Here is a 25,968-nt window from a genome sequence, read left to right on the forward strand (position 1 = left end):
TATATTAGTTATTCATGTAGTCAAAGTCTTTAGGGCATAGTATCTGGGTGCCTTCCAGTAGTGCATTAAGCAGTTAGTGGAAATTGCTTTATCCAGTGCATCAGTTATGAGTAACAAATGACCTGGGTTAAAATTGTTAATTTTTAAATTCTTAAATAGAATTCAGTTAAGGTTTGTTGTAGTTAACTACTTAGCGACATTCAGAATGTATCTGAGAGAACTTTCTGATGATAACAGATTGTTATTCAGTGGTCTTCATATTTATTGGTCTTCTGGATGACAAACAATGACCTGAGAGTTAAAGATGCACACCTCTAAAAGGTGGGAAATGTATGTAAATAATTAAGTAACATTTCTTTTACCAAAAAAAAAAAATCTTATTGTCAACTTGATCATTTGGCAACTTCTCTTACAGAAGGTGATAAAACTATTCAGCTGTACTAAGCAAATAGAAAACACACAGTAAGATCTGGGCAAACAGCTCTGCTAGACTGAAATATGTTTTGTTGCTAATAGCATTAGGTTGCTTTTTCCTTTTAACTAAATGATAACAAAGCCAGCTTGCTACTCCAAGTGAATAAATTCATTTATAGTTCCAGGATTTCTGAGACATTCCCATGTACATTCTGTTGATGATTAAATTAAAGCAATCAAAGTAAGATATAGATGTTTTTCTACTTACGTAGAGAGTAAAAATCTCTTTCCACTATCATAAAACTCTTATGTATTTTTCTATAATTTTACTGTTTTTCATTTATGTTTAATAGTATGTATATAAAAACTGTACATATAATTCAGCAGTGCAATGTAAGAGTACAGTCATATCTATTTAGATAGTATTAGATGTTAATATCATTTTACAGCCTGCCTTCCATCTGATTTGGAAACAATCCCAAGCGGAAAAGGGAACATTGTTCTAGTACTGAGCAGCAAGTGGTGAAGATTATAGTATGGATGTAAGGAAGAGGTGGGATCAGAGTGATGAAATTTATGTTTTATTAAGACACAGCACATGACTCTGAGCTCTTCGTATAAAGCAAACATTTCTGGATGATGCATCTCCATGAAGGAGTTCCATTCTGTATCACAAACCCATTAAAAGACATGTTCTGCTTGTGAGTTCTGAACCAAACAGAAAAGCCAGCTCATGTTTTTCAGAAACTGTGCTCCTTATGTGTATGTTGCAAGGAAGTATTAAGTTTTGCCTGAAACAATCATCTAGTCCATTTAGCAAATATGGATCTGATTAAAAACATTTGAGATAGGTACTTCATTACTGCAGGCCAACAGACAAAAATGGAAGTAACTTCCTGCACAAGAAAGGTTGCATTGCAACGGGTAAATCCTAAGGCAGGAATTCAAGCCAAGTCTCAGAGGAAAGTCTGAGGACTTCTTATGAGCTCAGTTTTCATTGGCTTCAACAATAATAAATCCTACTCAAGAAAAAAGCATGTTTGGACTCCGTAGTGTACAAAGAGACTTGTGAAAGATGCTGGTTTCCTCAAATTGCTGCAAGTACAGAATCTGCAGAAAAAAAATATGTAATCAAAAAATATGTAATCAAACATACGTTGACTGCATATATGGCTTAGCTTTATATATGCTCAAATTTTTGGAGTACAGTTGCTGGTATTCTAACATATTTCAAAAATTTTGCTTTGAGACTGCTCCAGTTGCACTTTCCATGATAGCCTTGTTCTGTAAATCAAATTTTAAAGAATCTGGGTATTCTCTTTTATTTTCTTTCTGCATCTTACGCTGTAGCATGGTGTCCTGCTAGTCTGCTTTACTCCATGGGTAGCTTCTGTCAGAAGTCCTGTTGTTGTCACAGAGGGTCTCCTTGGTTTTGTCACCATGACCGTTTTCTCAGTGTCATGTTATCCTTGATTTTGCTCCCAGTAAACACAGAACAGACTCTGTCCATGCTGGTCTCCAGGTACATTCCTGCCCCGATGTGAAGCAGCTTGCATCTCTTGGCCTGTGCAAAGAGATTTTGCTATTTATCTAGTTAACACTAGAGTTCTCAGATGCCTTTGTCACAGATGGGTTTGGGAAAATAATGTCAGAAAAAGAATTCTGGAGGGGTGAAGTGGAGGAACAACCGCATTATTTTTATTTGAAAACATTTCATCTTTCTCTTTGCTTTTCTGACAGCTATTACATTAAAGGTAAAGAAGTTTGCCAAATGTCCAGGTGGGATCTACATTGAAAACTCCAAATAAAGCCCAAGGGGTAAAAGGAAAAAAATACAGTTCTTCAGCTGATGCTGTTTATTTGTTTTAATTGGATGAATCTCCCATAAAGTGTTTCAAATAAGCAGTTAAATCCTGTAGCTCCTGATTTAAAATGAAGCTGTATAGACAGTAAAACCTGATGCATAAAAATACATTTATAGCTCCTGGAAATTAAAAAGATTGTTTTTGCTGTTTTGACAGTACCCCTTATTGTTGTGTCTGACATTACAAACAGATAGGTAAATTGAGAAAGAGCTTAGTGATATAAAAAGCTTGACTGAAGAAGTACTTGCTCCTTCAACTAATGAGAATATATAATTTTATTACAAATATTAATGTTAGCACAGCTGTTGTTTCCTTCTGGCCTTATTTTTGGAACTATAAACAAAATATTCGATGTTACAGAGAATGTAATTTATTTATATTACGGTAGTATTCAAAATGGAAAAAGGCATAAAAATCAGGGCCTTACCTTAAAAATCTTGCATTAAAAAAACAACAAAACAAAAAAAATACCCTCCAGGTTGCAGAGAGGAGAATAACCTGAGGAGAGAAACGCTCCTGTGAGTAACGGCCTACATCATGACTTCTACTTCACTGGAGGAGTGTGGACTGAGGCAAAAACGTTGTGATCAGAGAACATATGCGCAGTTCAAAGCCACTGGCAGGCACCATAACTCAGTACAGCTCACAAACATGTAACTGCAAAAATAGCTCAATTATAGCTCATCTGCAGCTTCATAAGAAATGCAGGTGATGTAGTGCCACCATTTATCTTAGCAATACAAGCCGTCAACCAGCAATGTGCTCTTGTAGCCAAGAAGTTCAATGGTTTCCTGGGCTGCACTGGGCAAAGCATTGCCAGCAGGTCAAGGAAGGTGATCCTCCCCCTCTACTCAGCCCTAGGGAGGCCGCATCTGGAGTAGTGTGTCCAGTGCTGGGCTCCCCAGTACAACAGAGACATGGAGCTACTGGAGTGAGTCCAGCAAAGGGCTAGTAAGATGATGAATGGACTGGAGTATCTCTTATATGAGGAAAGGCTGAGAGAGCTGGAACTGTTCAGCCTGGAGAAGAGAAGGCTGAGGGGGGATTGTATCAACCATTTAAATATCTGAAGAGAGGGTGTAAGGAGGATGGGCCAAACTCTTCTCAGTAGTGCTCAATGGCAGTACAAGAGGTAACAGGCACAAACCGAAACACAGGAAGGTCTATCTGAACATGAAAAACTTACTTGCTGTGAGGGTGACTGAGCACTGGAACAGGTTGCCCAGAGAGGTTGTGGAGTCTCTTTCCTTGGAGATATTCAAAAGCCACATGGATACACTCCTGGCAACGTGCTCTAGGTGACCCTGCTTGAGCAGGGGGTTGGACCAGACGATCTCCAGAGGTCCCTTCCAACCTCAACCATTCTGTGGTTCTGTGTAATATAGCAAATGAGCTGCTCCTTGAGTTGGGTCCATATGCATGACGTAACTTTTCCTGATACATAAACCAGTGCAAGGCCCTTTGAGGCTAGGATGCTGTTGATAGCCTGAAATCTGTCTGAGAACTTGGCAAGCAACTGGGTTTTGAATGGACAGTTGTTGCTAATGAGCAGGGGTTCAGCAGAGCAGAAATAAGCCACTTCCACTTAGCTGCAAGAAGACTCAAGCTCAAAAATGTTGGAATCCTGTAAAGTCTGATACATGACAAGGTGACATACAGTTTGACAGATTTTATTTTATGCTTTCCTTGTCATCAAATTGTCTTGCCTTGTGAGGCTCTAATTAGGCAATCCCTACTCTCTCCTCATCCATTGCAAGGAATTTTATGAGATAATCGCTACAATAGTTTTATGATCCCTAGCGTGACTCAGTGGCCCATGTGCTTTCGGGATTCACAAGCTCAGCTGGTGTCTTTAGTACCAGGACTACTCGCAGGTGCAGATTTCATCTGGCTCCCTTCTTTGCTGGGTGAGGCACTGCCACTCCATAGACCTCAACAGGGAAAAGAGAGAAGGTCAAGGCAGGATCTATGTTTCATGCAAGTCAAGAGGAGTTGAAGAGCAGAAAGACTGTGACTCAGAAACTTGGTGACTCTTATCAGTTACAATGCTCACTGCTGCTGAAAACCAAGGTTGCTTATAGGAACTGAAACCCAAGTTTAGAGTATTCCACCTTGAAAATGCTTCATAAATGGCACAGCTATACCCCTGCATCCCTCCCACAAGTACAAATGCCAGCCCACATCCCCGCCTTGTCACAGTCTCTCAGCTTTTATATTCTATAGAAACACTGAGGTAGAAGGACTTGGAATAAAATCTGGTTTCAAATAATAGTTTGACAGTGAGGAGAAACAAATATATCTACTTTTTGTAAAACCAAATGTTGCAGCCAATGACCTGCAGTAGCCAAAGTGCTGTGTACAAAGTCTCTGTTGTAACTGAGCACAACACTGTAATTTTGCTGTCTCATATTCAGGTATGAGCAATTGCGGATAAACCTATTAAGACAAAGATCCTTCAGAATGCCCTGGAGTGGGCTGGGAGAAAGGGTTTAGCAGACAAACTTCAGTGCTTGCATGGAGGACATCAGAAATTAGGCAGCACAGTAGAGCTCTCGTCCGCTTTCCCCTTCCTCATCATTGTGGACAAAAAATCAACAACAAATAAGCTAAAGAAAATTAATCAACTTAGTCACAAGTATTCCTGCAGTGAAAACATTGCCATCTCTCCCTTCCAATAACATAAGTGGGGCTCATTTTTTAAAGTAATTCCATAGGGTTCTTCATAAGCATTAATACTAGAGGTAGAATTTGATCATTTTAAGTGCTTACTTTATAAGAAACTTCTAAGATTGTTCAAGATATATAATTAGTAAAATAATTTGATTTGCATAATATTTGCATCAATAATTGATTTGCAAAGTGAGTTAAAGCAGCATGTTAATTGGAGAAGCATGTTAACTGCACACTCTCCTACAACTGATTGTATTAGCTATTGCCAGTCTGTCAGCACCACATAAATATAGCTGTTTTGTATCTTCCTGCAAGTATTTTTTCTTTTGAACTGTTTCCTGTGAGTAGTCAATGTTCAAATGTGCAAATGACTAAGTCAAATGATATTATGTTTTCTGATTGACTTACAAAGCTATGAATTAAAAAAAAACTTTTGTAATTAAGCATTGCAAGCAAGTCAAAAATTCACCAACAAAATTTGCTGATAAGAATGTGCCAATACAGCAGAATTGAAAATAATTCCAGAATTGAGAAACTGAGTGGAGTTTTCCTGCCTTCTTACTGGTGCAAACTCTGTATTTCTTAATATATCTGAATAAAGTTAAAAAAGCAAATTATTATTTGTTATAAATACAGTAGTAAAAACTACGCTTAATTTAGAAGAATGGAGTATTGAAGTAATTTCTTTGTTAAAATACATGGACATTTTTTCAATCCTGTATCATTCATGATTACAAAAATGTGTGAATACAAAAATGAATTGAGTCGTCACTTTCAAAAGACTGTACAGAAAAATAAGAGCAGTTTCACAGCACAGTTTGGGAATAGCAGGATAAAAGAACACATTCATCTAGCAAGTTAGCTCAATTCAGCAATGCAGTTACATATTTTTGTGTAATGTTAAACACGTGAGTATTCCTGAATCACTGCATGTGACTACTGACTGCCTACGCACATGTAGCTGTAAGCATGTTGCACAATACATGCTTAGGTGAAAACATGGATACAAATCCTACCAAAAACAAGTGTTCTGAAGATATCTGGCTGGCCCTCAGTAACAGCACACATTCACAAAAGTATCCAGGCAGAAATTAGTTGAATTCCAGAATTATCTTATTTGCTATACTACATCTCCACTATGAGTTCATTTTCTCTATTGAGAAGGAGGAAGCTACCTGTTACCATTGCTAAACTCCTTCCAGAATTTTGTCAACTTAATACGAAGCTAGATAAAAGGGGTTTTTTTACACCATATTGCAGCATGTGGTCCACACCCACCCAAAACTGGCCCAAGTATGTCTGCAAGAAAGCTGAAAGGCACATCACTTAAGATTCTGGACTCTTCTCCAGATTGCTACCTTTGCTTTTGTACACTCATTAAAAAAAAAAACATATTAATACAATTACTCAAAAGACTACATTTAAGGAGCTCACTCAGTGGATGGATAGAAGTAAGTATGATTCATGAGGCCAGATTCTAGGCTGTGTTAGGGAAGCTTGGTGCTTTTTAACCTGAAGAGGAACATCTCCCATCCCCAGTGTCCACGGAGTTTAATGGGGGGGGAGACAGGGACACACCACATGCACTGCATGGTATTTCTTCTGCTCCATCATCATACCTGTCCAGCTGCAATATGGACAAGAGAGGGTCTGGCTTACCAAAGCCATACTGCCAAGGCAGAGAGAAGGCTGGTGCACACAGTACTCCCAGGCTGTTCTCCTCTGCTAGGGAAACTTTAATAAATTCAACACGTTGAGTCCATTCGTGCCAAAATATAAAAGGTCGTATGACACATATTGAAAGACAGAGGCATAGATTTTAACCAAGCTATCATCTAACAGATGCATCCATTTTATTTTGCTATTAAAGGCAAAATTTCTTCTTTAACTGTACACAAGGTTTTCAGGAGCCTCTTTCCAAAGACTGCAAGTTTTCCAGATATTCAGTGAGAGCCTCTACTTCTGCAAACTCCAGTAGTCTGTTGATTAGCTTATCCAGTGCTTCTTTCCCACTTAGAATTTCCTATGGAAAAATAACAACAGATAAAAGCACGACTGAGTGTACACCAATATAATTTTGAAATGCTGACTACTCAAAAGAGGAGTTCCTGGAACACACTTTGCCTGGAGTCTTATCTTAACTCATCCACTTGCCAGTCTGTGCAGCTCCCCCACATGAAAGCAACCCAGCGTGGTGCACAGCAGCACGACTTTTGCTGGCTGCCTCTGAAAAGCATGTTGATCCTGGCACCAACAAAAGGAGCTATTGGTGCCTCCTTGCCATGCTTTCGTAACCTATGCATTTACATGAATTTTCCCTTAGCAAGAACAATCGGGAATGGAACGACTTAGTTCCAATATTGTTGCCCATGCTAAGAACTGGTTTCTTTTACAAGCAAAGCTTAACTAACTTTTGTTGGACAGTTTTCTGCTCCAAAGTTTTATTCAATAATAAGAAATTCCACAAGTTTCCAACACTAAATAAGTGAAAAGCTGGACTAACAATTTTTTTTATGCAATTTTTTATGCAATCACAGAACTTTTTTCCCATTCTCCTCCATTATGATATTAGTATACCTATATCCTGCTTCATCAAATATGAACCATTCCATATTCAGCATGCTCTATGTTCTCTGAAGGTACAGTAAGGTTACAGTAAAACTGGAATATAAACCAAAAAAAGGGGTCATCCTAAATTTTGTCCTAAAATTTAAAACATTGTGCATAAATTTAATACACAAAAATACATTATTAGATATTTGTTTCCTTGTAGAAAATATGGGATTCGAATCATATGTAGAATTTTACTCAAAACATCAGATAATCTTACAATGAAAGCACTCAGTTTCCTTTAACTGTGGCTTGCAAGATAACCATAAAGAAAAGCTTATTTCCTTCTTCCCTCTAACATTAAAGGGAGGAGAAGACTGTGGCTTAATTTAAAAAAACCCCTTCCTCTCAGGGTTTTTTTTTGCTGCAATAAGCTCCAAGTATCTCAATTGGCTAAGGGACCAGAGTTCACAAGTGAGAACTACATGTTTGATCATTTTTCATTCACAGTAGGAGAAAAATATACACAGAACTAGGCCAGTTGCTGGATTTCCTTTACAGGTCATCTTTAACAGCATACCACATCAGTAAGGCAGAAAAAAAAGTTTAAGCTTTCTAAGTCTATGATGTTCAGTGCATGGCTGGTCACCCAATTTCGTGATACATTTTGAATTGTTTTCACAAGGTTAAATTTTTCTGCTTATGGTACACACAGGTACCTCTCTTTTAAAGCTCTCATGAACAACCATTACCTTGATATTGCGTGCATCGTATGAGATCCGGTGGTCAGTGACTCTGTCTTGAGTGAAGTTATAAGTACGAATTCTCTCCGACTGTGCTCTTGTTCCCAACTGTAAAACAGCAACAAAAAAAATTTATTACGTTGTGGGTTTTAAAAATAAAAGAATCTCTTATAAAGCAGCATGTCTCAAATAAATGTTAATGAATCAACCTGTTCTACCTACAAACTTAGTGGTCACTGACTTCAGATTTTGTTCTGATAATTGTGCTCTTATTAAACTGTGTTATCTGCTATTCTATATCACAGATCAAGTTTTAACATCCTCCAGTGTACTTTTTCTTTTCTAGCTCTGTAACTGGAAGAATTACTTAAGTCTCAACGGTCATGTAAGGCAAGAGATACATACATCTATATGTGTCATTGGTTCAAACATGTAAGATGGCTCTTTTCTTTTTGGGGTTGTTGCCACGCCTACAAAAGATAATGAGAGTAGGCATCATTAACAATGGAAGTAGCACAGTCGAAAGGTACTGCACAGAAGGGTAGCAAAGCAGTTACACTAATATTTGGCTGACGGAAATTAACACCAGAAGAGGAGCAAATTAAGAATATGAACAGTAGTCCTCTAGTGGTCAGATGCAGGAGTGCAATCAAATATAAAAGTTTTAAAAGAATGCCAAATATAGCTTTGTTGCCTGATTGATTACTTTCCTAGAATGGAGAACTAAATGCTGAAAACTCTTAGAGAAATGGATATCTGATTCAACAGGCTTTTTCATCTGCATCCACGTTTATATTTCAAAACAAGGATTTTATTTAATGTATTCTGGAACATTATAAAAAATAATTTAATTTCCCCTGATTTTCTATAGTATTAATATAAATGTACAGCTAAATCCTTTATGCAGCTTTGAAGACTCTCAAGATAAAATTATTAACAAAAGATAAATGGCTCATAGATTACAACAACTGAGTTAGTCTGCAAAAACAATACAATTAAATATAATCTGAAATTAGTGATTAAATAGCTGAGCTGGACAAATTCTACTATTTTAAAGTATTTTTATGTCTGTTGATCACTGTAGAAGTTTACACTGCAAACAGCAAAATGCCCAAAGAATGGGAAAAAAATGATAGCACATTTTCAGAGAAAAATACAGTCTGCAGTGTAACTTCAGGTAACTGTTATGGAAGTTGTTTCTTCCTTAAAAGGTTAATAAATTTATGTAATTGTGAAGTGGAAAGATTGTTTATAAACTCTTATTTCTGTGTGATCTTATCAAAAACTGTTTTAGATTTACATACATCTCTGAGGACATCTTATCCTAATTTTCATTGGAAAATAAACCTCCTTACTACTGCTCTGATTGTATAAATGTGACCTTAATAGAGACATTCATTACAACACAGAATGGTTGAGGTTAGAAGGAACCTCTGGAGATCATCTAGTCCAACCCCCCTGCTCAAGCAGGGTCACATAGAGCACATTGCCCAGGACCCTGTTGTTAGCCCATAATGTTGTGTGTTAGCTTTTTGATGATTACAGCCACAGTCTCATTAAAAACTCTTTTTCCATTACCTGAGAGGTATACACTACAGTTAACTGGGTAAGAAAAAACAGACTTACTGTTTTAAAGCAGACTTGCATCTTAACACAGAAGATTCTCCTTTGTAAGCACACTTGGTTTGACACACACACTCATATGCTCTGCCACTGTCACTAAAAATGATCAGCAACAGAACTACAACATAGCACCCCCCTTAAATGTCATTAACCACATGTTCTCACCTGCAGTTTTCTGGCGCTCTGCTCTTGGCTTAGTTGTTTTTCAATGATCTGCTGGTACAGCTTAGCTCTCAGTGTCCGCAGAGCTATTTCTCTGTTCATTTGCTGTGATCGCTCCTGCTGGCACTCAACTGTTAGTCCTTTGTAGAAGAATTTAAGAGAGCACAGATCAAAGGCCCATTATAACAAAAAACAAACAAACAAAATTAATTCTAACACATTAGGCAAATGAAACCTTCTAAAGTGCTTGCTTGTAGGCCTGTCAGCTGCAAAATAAAAAGCCATTTGAACTCACTGGCAAAAACTATTAGTACATTTTTCAACTCTTCTCAGCTCCAGCAGGGGTTTCTGTGTTCAGTGCTACAGAAAAGCCTGGAAGATTTTACAATTTCATGAAGCACATAAGCTTCTGACATTGCCTCCAGAAAACAGGGGTTCACTCCAATTAGCTATTTCATGTTAAAAATGTAATTTGCATAGTCCACAGGAGCATGCTGAAAAGAGTGTAATACAGGTTTTAAGCATCTTAGTCTACAATAAGCTCTTAGAGACTGGAAAATTCATTATTCTAGTACAGAAGGGTGTCAAATCAATACAGGACAAGCTTAAAGTGCAATAAAGCAATAAAAAAGGCCTTAAAGAGATAATTAGTATTTATTTTTATTTCACATTTTATTTCTGAAATAAAAACTTAAATAGCAAACAACAGTTTTCATGTCAGCACTGGAATCTCTTGTGCCTAAAACGATTCGGCACCCAAATAGTAGCCCAGTGAATTTCATTAAAAACAAATCCTGGGAAAGACAGAGTGGTCCAGGACAGACATTATCTCTCCATTAGTATTCCTTCACTTTTCCACTCAAGACAGGATAGTTTTATCTACTACTGAATGAAAATCTTCATGTCTCCTTCCTTCTCAGTCCTGTGATTACCCAGGTTCCAGCTAGACAATGTGCATCCTCATTTGCCACTGACCCTTGCCACTGAAGGTACAGAGCACTCAGCAGGAAGTATTTACACCTTCCATCCTGTCCCTGTCACCCTCCTTTTTGTCTTTCATTCCTCAAAGACATTCTGTTTGTTAAACAGATACTCTGAAGAGCAGCATATTGACCGTCATGCTGCTGGTACATACTCCTCACTCATCGCCTTGCTAGAATATTGGCAGAAGGAGAAGGGGCTACTACCTTTTTCAGTACCGAGCCCAAACCCACAAACTCTCTGTAAGAGACAACTTGCAGGATCATAAGTTTTCATTTCAGGATACAGATTTTTAAAGTGATTAGAAGCACAAAATACAGCCAGACTTACCTGTGGGAAGGTGCACAATTCTCACAGCGCTATCAGTTTTGTTAACATGTTGCCCTCCTGCTCCTTTGGCCCTGAATGTATCTATACGCAAATCTTTGGGATCCACTTTAATATTGACCTAGAATCAAAGCGAATCATTACTTTCTGTTCACCTTAATACGTTTTTTGAATGTCTTTTCAATTATACTCTCACTTCTCTCCCAAAATCACTCCACTACAACTATAAATTATTATACTTAAAGTATTACATGCTTTGCAGACAGAGATGTTTGCTGTTGCCTTTCTTTAACTGTAGTAATTCTTTTAAGTATTTCAGGTTTTTTTGAGCTGTACTACAGGTCCTTCACAAAACAAGGGGAGGGGGCATAAAAAAAAAACAAAACAACTTTTCATAAAACCAGCTTTGGCAACGAAAGTGAAAAATAAGCAAATCACCAAACACAACTACTAACCAGCAGTGCTAGGATCTTGTTCAACGAGTCACGCCTGAATGATTTTTACAGCAGTGCTTAAAAACATCTAAGTAAGGAAAACTGGGTGTATCCAGATCCAAGAAAGGGTTGCAGCACTGGAAATATGAGTCCATGATGACCTAGACCATAGTTCAAGCTCAGTGGATGGGAAAGGAACATTCAGATCTGAACAATGTCGCAAGGACAGCATTACAAGGAAGCAGGAGAACTTGCTAGAAAAGTCTACCAGATCTGGTTTTGCTTATTTTGTGTTTAAACTGCTGGTTGAATATCTGTGAGATCTCAGAAAGACTTGCCAACACACTCATTCAAATGCAAAGCATATTCTCCTTGATTTAGCAGAGTAGGACACCAATAATTCAAATGAAAAAAAAGGAAAAAAATCCAAAAGGCCCTACTGAATCACTTTACTATGCAACATCAAATATTTCTTTGGATATATTCTCTGTCTTAATACATTACATAATTTAAAATTGGGTTACTCCTAGCAAGTCAGTTTTGTAAGTGTTGGGGCTGGAATGTTTAATGAAATGAACATTGATTTACTTTCCACTTCAGGTAAGAGCAAATCTCTGCAAAGTCGCTTCTGATGATCCATTTAAACATGTAAGGAACCATTTAGCTAGACACAGAGCTGAAGACTATTGCCTGAGCTTGTGGTTTACTTGCTCAGACTTGCACAAAGCACTTGGGTACCAATAAAATCCCAAAACAGTAACAGTAACATGGCTTTAAATAACATCTACTCCAATGCCAAAATGGATGAGCAGGGAAACACCTCCTCCTTGCCCTGATTAACAGTTTACCTCCTCTGGCTGAGGGAGGACAATAACTGACATTGTCCCAGTGTGAATACGCTGCATTCTTGATGATAGGCCTGTCTCAGGGATTCGCTGGACTCGATGTATCCCTCCTTCATATTTCAGATGCCTGTAGACGTCATCTCCTGAAATTTGAGCAGCTGCATGATGCAACCCACCTATAGAGACAAATAATGTGTGATAAATATAACACAAAAAGACAGCGTTTAATTTAGTCGTCTTGGAGGAATGTCTGAAGAATTACTGTACCTATCTCAGCCGGCGTGTAGTTCAGAATGTCAAAGGTCCAACATTTATAGTCTGCATAGTTCTGGTACATCTCAAACATTTCTTTAGTGAACTGTTGGCAGATGTCACCTAAAAATATAAAGGCGCTACAACACAAATAGCAGACCATAAAATAGTAACTACCACTTTTTAGATTTAGCTGCAACTCTAACCACGGTCAATAGATAGATTAATACTCTTCTTTAGACAGTGCCATTTTATAGTGTATATTTTATAAGTGTAAAAATAAATTACGAATAACCCATAAGAGCCTTAAAAAAGTTGGATGAAGGTTTGAAGTAATCTTTACTGTGGGGACTTTCTGACCTCCAGTTGTTCTGCCAGCTGTCACTTCTAATATGACATGACTTCCATCATACTTTTCTTTCGGCACTAGAATCTGGAAAAGCTGAAAAGGGGAAAAAAAAAAGAATGTCACTATCTCCTTCATGATTCTGTATCTCCTTCAAATCAAATTTATAGACAGCCTTCGCAAATACCACAGCTTGAGCACACACAATCACAAATTTCTATCGGTAAACCAGTAACTAGGAGTAAAAACTGTCTAATGGCTATTGCAGCTCAGTGCAGTCAGTGTGGGAATGGGATATGTTGGTGCATCCACAGGGAAGCTAGCTGAAAATCTGACCCCACAAAACGATATGTCAGGTCACCCACACCAGCCCCAACTACCTATGAAAAATGAAGTTATTAGCTATAAACCAGCCATTTTTTTTTACACAAACACTGATCTTATTTTTCAGAAGATTCTAATTCCTATTATCTTAATCTGAACATAGAAATAAGCCCAAACACAGAGCTTTCCACTCAATCTTTTCAATTTCTCTGTTTATAGTTAATTTCCCCACTGATGGGGTGCTGTCAGCTGAAAAGAAAATTAAACATTGAAAGTTTCAATCAGAAACCTTTTCGAGAACGTAACTCCACTGCCATGAACAGTTACTAGGATGTCACGCCAGGTCTCAATAGCATAGATTCACAGTTTTGTTTTTATTTTTATCCCCTTCAGCATCTGGAGACAAGCAAGCAAACAAAAATGACTAAAATAATGGGCTTCTAAGACACATTTGTCAGTAAGAGGTTTACTAATAATTAATGTTGCCACATCTTTTCAGGAAGAACATAAGAAGCTGGACTTCTGATTCACTAAACGCACATATCATAGGTTGTTGTTCAGATCACAAAGGAGCATTTTTCTGATGTTTCTATTTACAAAGCCATATAATTTCACCTCAGGCTCACCTTTCTGCACAATGTGTTGATTTTTTTATCAAGGGTTTCCTTCTCTTCTAAGGCAAGCTCTAGAAGTTGTTTCTCATCTCTGCTGTCTAGCTCTAAATTCCAACAATAGGAACAGACGTTAGCCAATCTCACTTAGCTTAGGGCAAGCTCTAATATAGCTGTCAAAAGACATGCATTACAGCATATAAAAGCTGGCAGTACATGCAGTTCCATCTTCCCAGCATGAAATATCAAATAAGAGCAGCCCAAGCCAGGATGCGTATTTCTAACTGATCATATTTTCAGCAGTGGAAATAGTAGCAGACTAGAAGTGGGACACAAAATATCTTACCTATGAATTGCTAGCTGAAGGCTCAAAGTCTGCAGAAGAAGTCAGTCCCACTGACAGTTACTCACTGTCAGTTATAACATAGTGACAATTATGTGACACATACTGACAGTCCACGGCTAAATCCACAAATTGGTTTGACAAAATACATCAAAAACATGCCTGGGAACAACAACTGCCTCAGTTTCCCTTATTATAATTTCTCAGGTGATGAACGTTTTGGTTTCTGGATGTGCCCAGAAACACCCATATATCGAACAATTTGTAGCCAACTCATTAAGGTGAACATGAACTATATAAGCGTGGTGGTCATAGTGTGGTTTCTAACCCTCTGTCCCTTGCTAGTGAAGAGATCAATGAGATGTGGGAGGTGTGGACTGAAGTCACCAGGATGTGGGAGACCTCACTTCAACTCTTTGCTTTGCGTAAGGAAATTCCCTTCCCTCTGCTTGGCACCTGTGAGTGCTGTGTCCAGTTTGGGGCTCCCCAGTACAAGAAAGGCATTGACATACTGGAGCGAGTCTAAATAGAAGATGGCAGACCAAAGCTGAGCCTGGCATCCTCTACGCAACACAAGAGCAGTACAACATCATAATAAATCAAAGGCTTCTGGATAACCCATAAAGCATCGCTAATGATTAGTTAAACAGTAACAAACTAAATAGCATGAGCAGAGATGGAAGAATGGTCTGGTGGGGACCAACTAGTTTGAGGTTCAAAGGCTCCGTGTCCCATTTCTACCTCCCTGCAGATCTCATCTTTCACAATTCACTTAATCTGCCCCATGACGCCTCATTTAATCTACCCCATCACCGGTGACAAACCAGGGGATAATATTTTCCTGCTTCATTGAGTGTGTCTAGAATTAAATCCAACAGCAATTGTGAGGAATTCAGGTATGGAGGAGAAGAGGCTCAGTTAGGGTTCTAAACAGAAAACAAAGAACAGTCAAATGAATGGGACACCTGTGTTTTAACTGGGCCACATGATAGAAAGCACAGATAGTATAATTGGGCCCTATTTAATTAACTTCTTGGCTGTAATTTTTCTTCCATTCAGTTTCTTTCTCTTTCTTTCAAAGCTAACTCACTTTATCCATCTCTATCATAATTTATGGAACTGGCCAAAATTCTTCATTACCTTTTTTGATCCAAAAATAGCCTTTGTAAACTGAAGTATGAATTTTCCACAGTTTTTTTAAAAATACTTTCTAATTCTTCCAAGAACATTTCTTTTTCAGCTTTCAGTTTTTGTCCCTCCTCATCTTCACTCCTTTTCCTCTTTCTCCAGGGGAGAGAAGTGAGAGAGTTGGGAGGAATAAAATATTTTTAAAAACATATTTTTCAAAAGCACAAACATACCCTTTTATTTCTAAAACTAAAGAATATAAATATTTTCTACCGTTCTAAAGCAAATGCATTTTTATCAGCTTTATTTCAATATGGCTTTTACAGTTTTATTGGCATGCCTTGGTCTCTTCTCTGAGATGCACCGTGACCTTTCCTCTTCTTCCATTTGGCTATTTGTTTCTCCTTTCCTTTGGTTTTCTCTTGCTTCACTTCTTTAATGTAAGCCCTTTCTCTCCAGGCCACTATCTCTCTCTATTAATTTAGCATCTATTGGTATAGGAGGAAGGCCAAAATTTTTTCTCTCCTACTGTCTGCACTGCCTTGCACTTGTAACTGAATGACTTTTGTCAAAACATTGCACCTTTACTTTTTCCGTAAGTTACTTTACTCCCTATGTACTTTCTCATTTCTGACCAGTATCAAAATGGACAGTATTTTTTTTACTTTTCACTCCAACTTCTACTGTAACAGTGTACTCAAAAGCACCAGACATGCTTCTTACATAATCATCAATTTTTATTCCACGTAGGACTCCTCAAATATCTCCAAAGAAGTATTAGTTTTTGCCATTTACATTAGAAGCTGACAAATCAGCATCTAGTGTTGAAAGTCCACTTAGTCTGCTTGATAAGTATCAATGAACTGGCTAGAGAGAATCCTATTTTAAATGACATAGATGAAGTCTGCACTTGTCAAATACACTAGACTCACTAAAATGTCTTCCTTCGGTTCATGCTATTGTTGGTTCCATCAAAAAACAACCTTAAAACAGAAACATTTCCAAATTATTTCTGCTAGACACATAGTTGTGAGAGTCCAGAGGGTCCCTATTCTGCCAGCATGGCTGTATTAAGACCTCAAACTGAAGCGAGGGGAGGTAAAAATGAAAGGAAATGGTTGGATCAAGAAAACTTGAGCAGCACATAAGCTCCCAGGAACAGATATGACCAGAGAGTGTTCCACGGCCAGCTTAACTCTTACTTAAAAGCCTTTCTTAAAGGCCAGGCAATAAAACTTATCACAAGCAAAGACAGTATTTTGGAGGAAAAAAAAAACAAAAAAAGAGCAAACACATTATTCTTACCTTTGCACATGGCTTCTAACTCTTGAACCTCTCTTTCTGCCTCTTTGATTTCTTGAAATAGAGCTGCAACTGGAGACAGATTAGCATGTCTTCTCTTCAGGGATCTTTCCTCAAAGTCATTTATTGAGCCAGCATTTAACAGACGACTAACCTGCTGGTATTCCTTGCGTAGAGTCTCTAGATACTTCTGCATAGCCTCATGCTTCCACAACGCATGAGAATCCTGATGTTTTTTCCTAAGCTGACTGCTAAATGTCAGACTCACTCTAGTTGTGTCCAACAAAGACTTTGGCCTCCAGTTGTGCAGTCCCATCACATAACCCATCTTCGTAGCGACAGAAGGAAGAGGACAGCTGTGAAGCTGACCATGACAGCAGCACTTGGTAAGCAGGCTCCTGAAATGCCAGATGCTTTGGAGAGGTTTCATTTTGTTTCTTATTTTTCCACCACCTGAAATTAGAAGTAGACAGTACATGGGTGATTTTTTATTATCTGGGGAAAAGGAGCATTCTATTTTCAATATCAGTACCAGGCTCAACACACAGTCCAACTGTCACGGACAGAACTATTCCTGCTTTAGCCCTCGTTTAAACTGGCAAACGTTGCCAGTGCAGTTGTACTGACTGAGGATTGGAAAAAATCTCCTCCCTCACCTCATCAATTTTCTTATGCTGTGGAGGCTCTACTGTAGATGCTGCTTTACAGACAGCAGCTTTATTTTGCCATACATCTCATTGGAAAAAGCCAGCCATTTCACACTCTACTGGCAAAATTACAATGTTGCTGAGAGAAGACAAATCTATACTAGAGAAGCAGAATTCTACATGGAGAACATATGAAATGTGCAGATTTCTCATGCAAAATTCTACCCATTACTGTAACAGGGTATAACTTGGGCATGTGGACATCAGTACAGTAGTATCAGGCAGATCTTGCAGCAGGTTAGTCAATGGGACCATTCATGTGCATGAAATTACTTGCCTATGCATCAGTGCCGTGGAAGACATGGGAGCAGTGCTTTTTGTTCCCTATGTACTCCTTTCCATGATATACAAAGAGAGATAAATATTTTCATTAAGAAAAGTGAATAAGAAGCAGCTCCTCTGAAATACAATCCCTTTGTTTTTCTGACAAACTTAGCCTACACGTTTACAGGACATAGCCTCTCCTTATGACTATCGTTCTAGGACAGATCTTTTTTCTTCATTGTACATCACAGCACTCTACATCATCAACATCACAAAATATACTTTGAATTCTTATTAGATTGTAAAAACTGATATTGATGCCCAAGGGTCTACCAAGAGATCTAAACCTGCTTCCTGTATCTATGCAAGTCATTCTCATTCTAGGACTATTCATGTAGAAAAGGTTTAACAAACAAGGAAGCACTCCTCAGTATCTCTACCAGTACCACAATCCCATCTACTGACTTCTACAAAAAAAATCAGTTCTGAAAATACTACACTTTTGCAACAGCGTGTCCTTAAGCACATATTTCAATTCCCTGACACAATGACTTTTTTAGTCATTAGTGACAAGAGTTTCTGTACATCTTCAGGCATTTTACTAACACATTACTATGACATCCTAACTACTCTTCTCGCCAGTTATCCTCATCTATTTCCTCTCATCCATTTGCCCAGCAATGAAAGAATAGCAATATACAGTAAAAAACAAAGTATTTCAAACTGCTCGCCCAGCTATTTGTTCTTCTGCCCGCAGGAGCTGAAAGAGCTATGGAGGGAAGGAAGGGCCTTTATTTCACTTCTGCGCCTCCCCCGATTCCCCAGGCTGCTAAGTGCTATCAGACTCACAGCAACAACTTCAGGACTATTTTGATTTACGGAAAGCTGACAGCACCCTCCGTGGACTGTCTAGTGACTAAAAACTGCAGCGCAGGGATCACACTTCCCTCACCAGGGAAGTCTGTCCTCTACAATCCTGGACTTTGCTCCACAGGGCCTCACGTAGACTTAATTTGAAAAAGCCCAAATCTGCCGATGTCAATGGAGTTGGTCTTACAGATTTCATGCCAGCGTGGCCCATCATCTTCTGGTCAAGTGTCAAGCATCATTAACAGAACTACTGGTTTACTGGAAAAGAAATGCATTTAACTAATAACTAACTTGCAGTAGTTCTGCCTCAGCTCTCAAAAATACAACTTTTGCTTTTAAAGCCCAAAGACCCTAAGCAACGGCGTGACTCAGACCTTCAAGGATGTCCAAAACTTCAGTAGAGCTTTTGTTATATTTCAAAAAGCCATCTCCTCCTTAAAAGAGATCTTGTCTCAGAACATTTGTGCAGAAATAAAGACACATAAAACCTTCAGGGAGCTATGAACAGCGGACTGTCTATACGTGCTTTTCAAATCTGTTCTTACTTTTTTTTACGTGACAGAGTTACCCTGCGGGCAGCTTAACTGCATCACAAACTGAAACGAGTATGCAAAAAAAGACAATGGCAACCGTCTTACGAATTTATTAGCTAACTTCTAAATTGCTAATTAACTTACTATTGACTAAAAGATCATTCCCAGGCACCACTTACCAATGCCACGACTGTTTCAAGAGGCCTTTTAAAAGCCACGTCTAATAACCAAAGATGCTGTTAACACCTGGGAACAGCAGCAGGCACCGCCAGTACCTCGCAGGCACAACTCTGGGGCTGCCCGGGCCTCCGCCACAGCCCTCCCCGCCTCGCCGCTCCCTGTGACAAGGCCCCTGCGTCCAGCGCCGCACGGCCAGCCGTGGGGGAGCCGCGGCCCCCAGCACGCAGGGCTCGGGCCCGCCGTCCCCACCGGGCCGCAGCGCGACGGCCAGGAAGTGCAGCGGAAACCGCTGCTCCCAGCACGGACGCCGCCACCGCCGCCCGGCCCACCGTAAGCTTACCACCTGCAGTTCTAGCCCCCACATTTATATATATATATATATATACACACACACATATATAATAACAACAATAAAAATAATTATTTTTATTTATATCTATATGACTTTCTAATCTAAACCTTCATTGTCTTTTTTTTTTTCCCCTTCATAGCAGCAAAGGTAAGGCGCTTCGACTTTTAGCGCATGCTTTGGATAAAGTGGCAAGACTAACAAGCAATGGGATTTTTTTACTTCTGCTTCCAGGCAGAACTTCTTCTTCTAGTCAGCCTCTGATTAAAAGTGAATATGATTCAGTTTTTATTATGCCTTGTTGGCAAGTTCTTTAAATTAAGTCTGAAAACACAACACTGTAACACATTCTCCATGCTCCTTACCAGCCAGCAGACCAGGCAGTGCCCACGTAGTGAAGACATCGGCTGGACTCGGTATTGTCAGTAAGGTTGCCAGATACACCATCAACTACAGGACACATACCACATATCTCATACTGAAAGCATAAGAGATATTTTTCTTCCCTCTATTTCCTATATGCTTTTAAAATGGAATATGGGATTTGAGTATGAAGGACGGGAAATCCCTCTGCTGTCTGTGCTTTTCTCCAACCCTCTCCTTACAGTTTGCTTTGATGCCTTAAACCATATATCACATAAATAATATACCATTGCCATAGCAGCTGCCTATGGAGATGGTGAGGACCAAGGGATATGGGGTGCACCATGCTTGGGGCAGGGTGCCCTGCAACCAGGGCAGCCCCACCAGGCTGTAAGGAGCAGAAGGAGTAATAGCAGTATGACAGCAGGACTTTGGGGGTGGTACGAATACCAGCGACAGGCCTGTATTTTTAAATCCCAAATCTGGTGATCCTGAGCTGCCTATTGGCTTAGATACTGGAGCCAAAGAAATGGCTAATCAAACAGAACAGGCTCCAGCCTTGTGATGCACTTGGCATGAAGGCAGGCCTATGTCTGCACTGAGGCCTTTTTTCCTCAGGGGGCCCTGACTGGGCTTAGCAATCTTCAAGCATCATGCCACAACTTTTACAGAAACCTTGACCTTAATAAGTCCTGGAGTAAAGCGATGCACATGACAAAATCACAAGCTTGTTACAACATATGTATCACTTTGATACTGCATCCCTCTTTTGACCCAAACAATTTGTCAACTTTCGGACTTCTGACTTGTTTCTGTTTGCAGGAAAAATCGGTGACAGAATCATACGCATCTTGAATACAGTCCTGCTCATTAACAAAGACAGTAGAAAGAGCTTTGTTGTGCCCAGCACAGTGGGATTAAATGACAAGAGAAAGCTTTCTTGACTGCATTCCCAAACCTCACTTTCAACCAGCATTCAGCCCCCCAAAAAGCTCGTTTCTTCGTTTATTCTCCCTTTGAGCCAGTCTACAAATGATTCTTTTATTGCCTCCTTGCTTTCATTTTCTTGCTGCTTTTAACACAGACCTTTAATACAGACATGTCTAACCCAAATCGAACCCCTGCCCCTTACTTGCAATCATTCTGTTTTCAGACAGTGTTCTTTCCAGTATTTGGACTAGCAGGAAACAAAGGGACATTTAGCTGTTAAGAACAGCCTATTACTTCAGACCAAGGGTCCACCTAGCACAGTATTAGCCTGACTGTCTTGGAGATGCATCTTTTTATCACCCAGCCCGACAGAAGGCATAACATGCCTTTAGCTAAGAAGACAGAAGACTAGAGTTCATAAAGTCAAGGCTTTCGCAGGCTATAAGATGTGATAAATACATGCTGTGGTACAAAAAGACTCTGAAAATGATCCAGCAGGGCAAAATCTAGTTGGTCATCCTTGTCAACAATACTCCTGCTTTGAAAAAATCAGATACTGAATACCACGCTATGCTGGGAAGGACTATATCATTACAGTGCAAAGACAGAATTGGGTATAGCATGCTGGAAGTGTAATAGCCTGTAGTATTGTTGTTCCCTTGCATAGCCTGAAAGGAAAGCACCGACCATGTCCATCACCTTCAGCAGCAAGGCTTGTGACTGCCTACAAGTCAAAGACAACCTGCCTGGCATCCTGTCATAGTCACATAGTTATCTACTTTATGTGTAACTAAATAAAATAAAATATACAGCTTTTCTAATTGGCACTTATACGCTATTTTCACACACTCGCTTTACTGCAGATGTCTATCATGTTAATCATCTGAGACAGTAGGTGGGTAACTATTATTATTACAAAATTAATATTCTTTTAAACATACCAAAATATAATTAATATTTTAACAGAATAATTACATAAACAGAAATTCTAATTCAGGCTGCCTAATACTTTCCCCTGTAAGATAGTCTTTTTAATTGGTTATAACTTTGATTAATTTAACCAGTTTTCCTTCTAAGCAAATGCCCTAGGCCCAGTGGCTTTAGTGGTGGGGGGGCTGTTTTATTTTTTGTTTTTATTCTCGCACAGATTCATTTAAGAGCTATTTCTGGGAAGAATAAGAAGGAAATTTAATTTTCAGAAGACCTTAAACTTCCCCTGGCAAAGGAGCCAAGCCATGAATTAATACTTCTAAGTATGCACGACAGTTTGGGGGAAGCTTCACATAATCCACTCCCGAAAGTGGAACTAACGCAGCAGATGACACCCGCGCTGGCTAAAGGTCGGACTAGTAGTTTGCCGTCGTCTCCTTAAACACCAGCCAGACCCCAGCAAGCGCTCGGCCTCCCCAAAGCGGCTCCGCAGCCGCTTTGTCCTCCTCCAGCAGCATCCTCCGGGCCTGCCGGCCGTGCGGCCCCGCCTCGTCGGCGCCAACGGCGTCCCGAGACAGCGGCTGCAAAAAGCCGCGTGATCGGGGCCGCGGCGGCCGGCGGGGCAGGCGGCACGGGAGCGGACAAAAGGCCCGAGCCCCTCTCGGCGGCGCTCCCAAGGTCTCCTCCGCTCAGCGGCAGCCCCGCGCCGCCCGGCTCCGCACGCAGCTGCCCCGCGGGCGGGGAGCAGACCGGGAGGCTCTCCAAGCGGACGGCAGAGGCAGCGCCGCTCCCCGCGGGGCCGCCTCGGGCAGCGCCGGGGGACTCCGCGCCCGCCGCCCCCTGCGGGGCGAGGCGGCGGTGCGCCTGCGCGGAGGGGACCCCGGCTGCCATTTTGCAGCGTCAGTTGGGCAGCGAGGCCTCCCCGGCAGCTGCGCACAGGGGCCGCGCTCGCGCGCAGCGGCCGAGGGTAGCCGGCGGGGCGGGCGGCGCAGGCCAATGAGTTAGAGAGTCGCCGCCGCTGCCAGGGCAGGAGTCGCGCGTCGCCCCGCGGAGCCCGGTGTCCGCTTCCCGCCCGCCCTGCCCCCGCGCTCTGCCCCCTCCCTCGCCTTGGCGCCCCCCTCCCTCGCCGCCGTTGCCTCCCGCCCGCTGAGACCCTCGAGCCGCCCGCGCCATGCCGTCCGTGCCGCTGCCGCCAAAGGAGAGTAACCTCTTCAAGCGGATCCTGGTGAGCCACCGGCCCCGCGCCGCCGCCGCCCTTCTCGCTCCTTCCCCCTCGCGCCGGCCTCGCTCGGCGCCCTCCGCCCCGCGGCGGGGTCGCTCCGCCCGCTGCTGGAGCGCCGGAGTTCGGCTCCGGCCGAGCGGCCAAGGCTGCTGCGGCGGCGCTCGCCTGGGGGGAGCCGCGACCGCCTCCTGGCCCGGCTGTTCCCGGCTCGCTGCCGTCCCCTCCCTTTGTCTGGGGCCGCCGCGCAGGCCGGGCGAGCCCCGCGCTGGCGCGGGGCCGGTGTCGCCCCCGACTGGGTGAGGGCGGGAAGGGAGGCCGCGAGGGAGGCGCTGCTCCGCCGAGGGCCCGCGGTTCCCCTTCGTCGCCGCCCGGCGCGGCGACTCTGGGGCGAGCGCGGCTGTCCCGCCGTCGCTTCCCCTGCGCCGTGGCCCTGCCGAGGAGGCGGCGCGGGTCGGTGCCGGTGTCGGGGATGGCTTGTGGGGGCTGCGGGCTGGGCGAGGGGCCGGCGCTGCCAGCAGCGGCGCGGGAGGACCGGAGCGGGCCGCAGGGCAGGGTGCGGGCGCGGCGGAGACCGGCTCCGGCTAAGCTGCTCTCCGTGGGTGCTTCCTCTGCAGTGAGGATGTCCGTTTCACTAGAGGGGCTAGATCAAAGTTATGTCGCTAGAAAGTCTTAAGTGCAGCTGAAGATGTCTGGCAGCTTAACTTACCCGGTCTCTGCAAGTCCTCTGAAAAAGTTTTCTCAACTCTTGTGCACTGAGCTACAGCGGCCCAGCTAAATGGCTGGCATAGGGTGCTTCACCTCTTAGACCTCGTGGTGCAAGGGTGTTCGGCGTTTATGAGGTGACTTTAAAGAAAGAACTCATTTTAACTATGACCTTCTGCTTAATCACTTTATTTTTTTTTTAATGCTGCTCCTTTTTAAGGAAATCTAAAAGGGGGGGGGGGAAGCTCTTTATGAGTGTCTGAGTAATACTAACAGGGACCCAGCCTCAGCAAACTTAAAGGATTTTTATGCCAGTTTGCCTTTTTGGGGCAGAGGAGGTTTGTGCAGCGCACTGGTAAAATGCTGGCCTACACTAATTCCTGTAGTTGTATCTGAACTTGTTAGGTTAGTTTCACTAAATTTGTAGATAAGAGATGAGCATTTTAACTTCAGGAAGCTGAACTCAAAACAAAGAGCATATGTAATCCTCAGTACTGTGCATGTGGCTGGTGAGCTTCAGCAGGTGCTTTGGAGTGCTTTTCTTTTGCTGGCTTTGGATAGTATGTAGACTTTAAAAGACCTAATAGTGCTTAATAGTGATTTGTTGCTTACTGCATGCTCATGGTATGCATCTTAGTAAGTCATTCTAGCACTCCTCTTTCTCGCTGCTAAAAATAAATGACTAATTTTAGAACAGTTAAGTGATTATTCTTACTAGTAGCAAACAAGTTCACAGTAGCAATCACTTCTGATTTTTTAAGTGATAAATATAAGAGCTCTTTTAGAAGATCATATTCCAGATAACCTATTCTTTTTCTGTATTGCACAGTGAACCAAGCATAGCTTCTTAGGTGAGGAAAATGAGGTAAATATAACTTCACTGAAGCTCATATGGAAATATGCTTGTTTTCTAAAACCTTCTGAAGAGTTAACTGATGTGCTGTGCTGTGGCTAGTCACTGTTCCTAAAGTGTTAAACTTTTCATCTTATGAAAAGTTCATATGTCATTTCATATACTTCTTGAAACTTGGTTTCTTACTACTTCTTACCTTTGACTTTTTCATGGCGATCTCTTCCAGGAATAGTAGTGTCTACATAGTCCAAATCCAACTTTTGGGTTGGTTGACATGTTTAAGAATATTATAGTGTAGTAATAGAGCAGGTAGTGCTAAAGGCTGTTCAGTGATCAAAGCAGCTTTTGCCTACTTTAGCACTGCCGCAATTCTTGGAAATGACTGGAGATGCAACGGTCATTTTTGAAATCAACAAAATACTGTGAATGTGGAAGGCTGTATAGTAGGACTTCACAAGCATGTAATGATTTAATCACTTGCAACAGATGTGAGGTAACTGTGTTAACATATTAAGTCTAAGTATTTTTATAAGCAGTTTGCAGAGAATTAGCAGTTATGAAATGGGAAACCTGAAGGTTCAGAGATCATGAGAATTACTTGGGAGTCCCTCATTGTGCGTGTGTGTATATATATATATATATATACACACACACACATATGAGAGAGGTTATTAAGTCTGAACAAGATGCCTAAATAATAGTGCACCCAGCTTACACAGAGCTGGCATGGCCTTGTGGAGCTCGGTGTGAGCTGTGAAATCTCAAGAAACTGAGTGAATAGTCTTTAATGTTAGTTTGCATGTCTGTGTGCTTGGCAGTACTTGAACAAGCTGACTTAAAACTAGCTGTGATGTGATTACATAAGTAGTGCCATTGCAGCATAGGTAAAACTCTAGCATGTAGGTAATGGTTCTTGTTTCTGTGTATGGCTGCAAGAGGTAGCGCTAGATCTCTTCTCTGTTACTGTCGTGACTTCCAGATCTGTTTGCCTTTTAAGCCTTGCTCCGGCTCTTCTGTGGGGGCTTTTCTTAGGCTAAGTGCTCTTGCCCTGGAAGCGGTTGTCTCGCTTACAGGTGTGACATTGCTTGGAAGGGAGTGGCTGAGCAACTTCAAGCTCCCTTCTGTTTCACTTCCCAGTCTTGCAA

General features: G+C 41.3%; 2 protein-coding genes across 6 annotated transcripts in view; one reads left to right on the forward strand and one right to left on the reverse strand.

Moving 5' to 3' along the window:
• Window positions 1-5,604: 5,604 nt before the first annotated feature.
• Window positions 5,605-23,568, reverse strand: MTRF1 (mitochondrial translation release factor 1). 3 transcript variants are annotated; one of them, XR_010387226.1, is made up of 11 exons: window positions 20,189-22,568; window positions 16,924-17,373; window positions 14,163-14,254; window positions 13,227-13,308; window positions 12,882-12,989; window positions 12,618-12,790; window positions 11,339-11,456; window positions 10,031-10,167; window positions 8,648-8,712; window positions 8,252-8,350; window positions 6,952-6,972 (listed from the first exon to the last, which is right to left on the reverse strand). XR_010387226.1 is itself a non-coding variant. In XM_026099192.2 (10 exons), exons 2-10 carry the CDS (start codon window positions 17,348-17,350, stop codon window positions 6,853-6,855), a joined length of 1,356 nt encoding a protein of 451 aa, XP_025954977.2. In that variant the 5' UTR covers window positions 17,351-17,373; window positions 23,254-23,568; the 3' UTR covers window positions 5,605-6,852. The 3 variants fall into 3 exon arrangements, 2 of the variants coding, with proteins under 2 accessions (XP_025954977.2, XP_025954976.2); XM_026099192.2 differs by lacking the exons at window positions 8,648-8,712; window positions 20,189-22,568 and adding an exon at window positions 23,254-23,568 and having other exon boundaries at window positions 5,605-6,972; XM_026099191.2 differs by lacking the exon at window positions 8,648-8,712 and having other exon boundaries at window positions 5,605-6,972; window positions 20,189-22,561.
• The window catches only part of NAA16 (N-alpha-acetyltransferase 16, NatA auxiliary subunit), a 76,419-nt gene continuing 73,344 nt past the window's right edge, over window positions 22,894-25,968 (forward strand). The window contains exon 1 of one of the 3 annotated variants that reach the window (XM_026099186.2): window positions 22,894-23,271. In XM_026099186.2, coding sequence (XP_025954971.2) covers window positions 23,218-23,271 — 54 coding nt within the window. In that variant the 5' untranslated portion in view covers window positions 22,894-23,217. Of the gene's footprint in view, window positions 23,272-23,982; window positions 24,108-25,968 lie in introns of those variants that run through there. The other 2 variants (XM_026099188.2, XM_026099187.2) reach the window with 2 other exon arrangements.

Source organism: Dromaius novaehollandiae, chromosome 1 (genome assembly GCF_036370855.1).
Source record: "Dromaius novaehollandiae isolate bDroNov1 chromosome 1, bDroNov1.hap1, whole genome shotgun sequence".
NCBI classification, from domain to species: Eukaryota; Metazoa; Chordata; class Aves; order Casuariiformes; family Dromaiidae; genus Dromaius; species Dromaius novaehollandiae.

Bases quoted from the DNA above. Each gene is read 5' to 3' on its own strand.
- MTRF1 (XM_026099191.2), bottom strand. From the start codon at position 20,270: ATGGTGTATCTGGCAACCTTACTGACAATACCGAGTCCAGCCGATGTC. The intron at 8,351-10,030 runs GTGAGAACATGT...GCTGTTTTACAG, and splicing joins AGAGCGCCAGAAAACTGCAG to TTGGGAACAAGAGCACAGTC. The intron at 6,973-8,251 runs GTAATGGTTGTT...ATTTTTCCATAG, and splicing joins ACGATGCACGCAATATCAAG to GAAATTCTAAGTGGGAAAGA.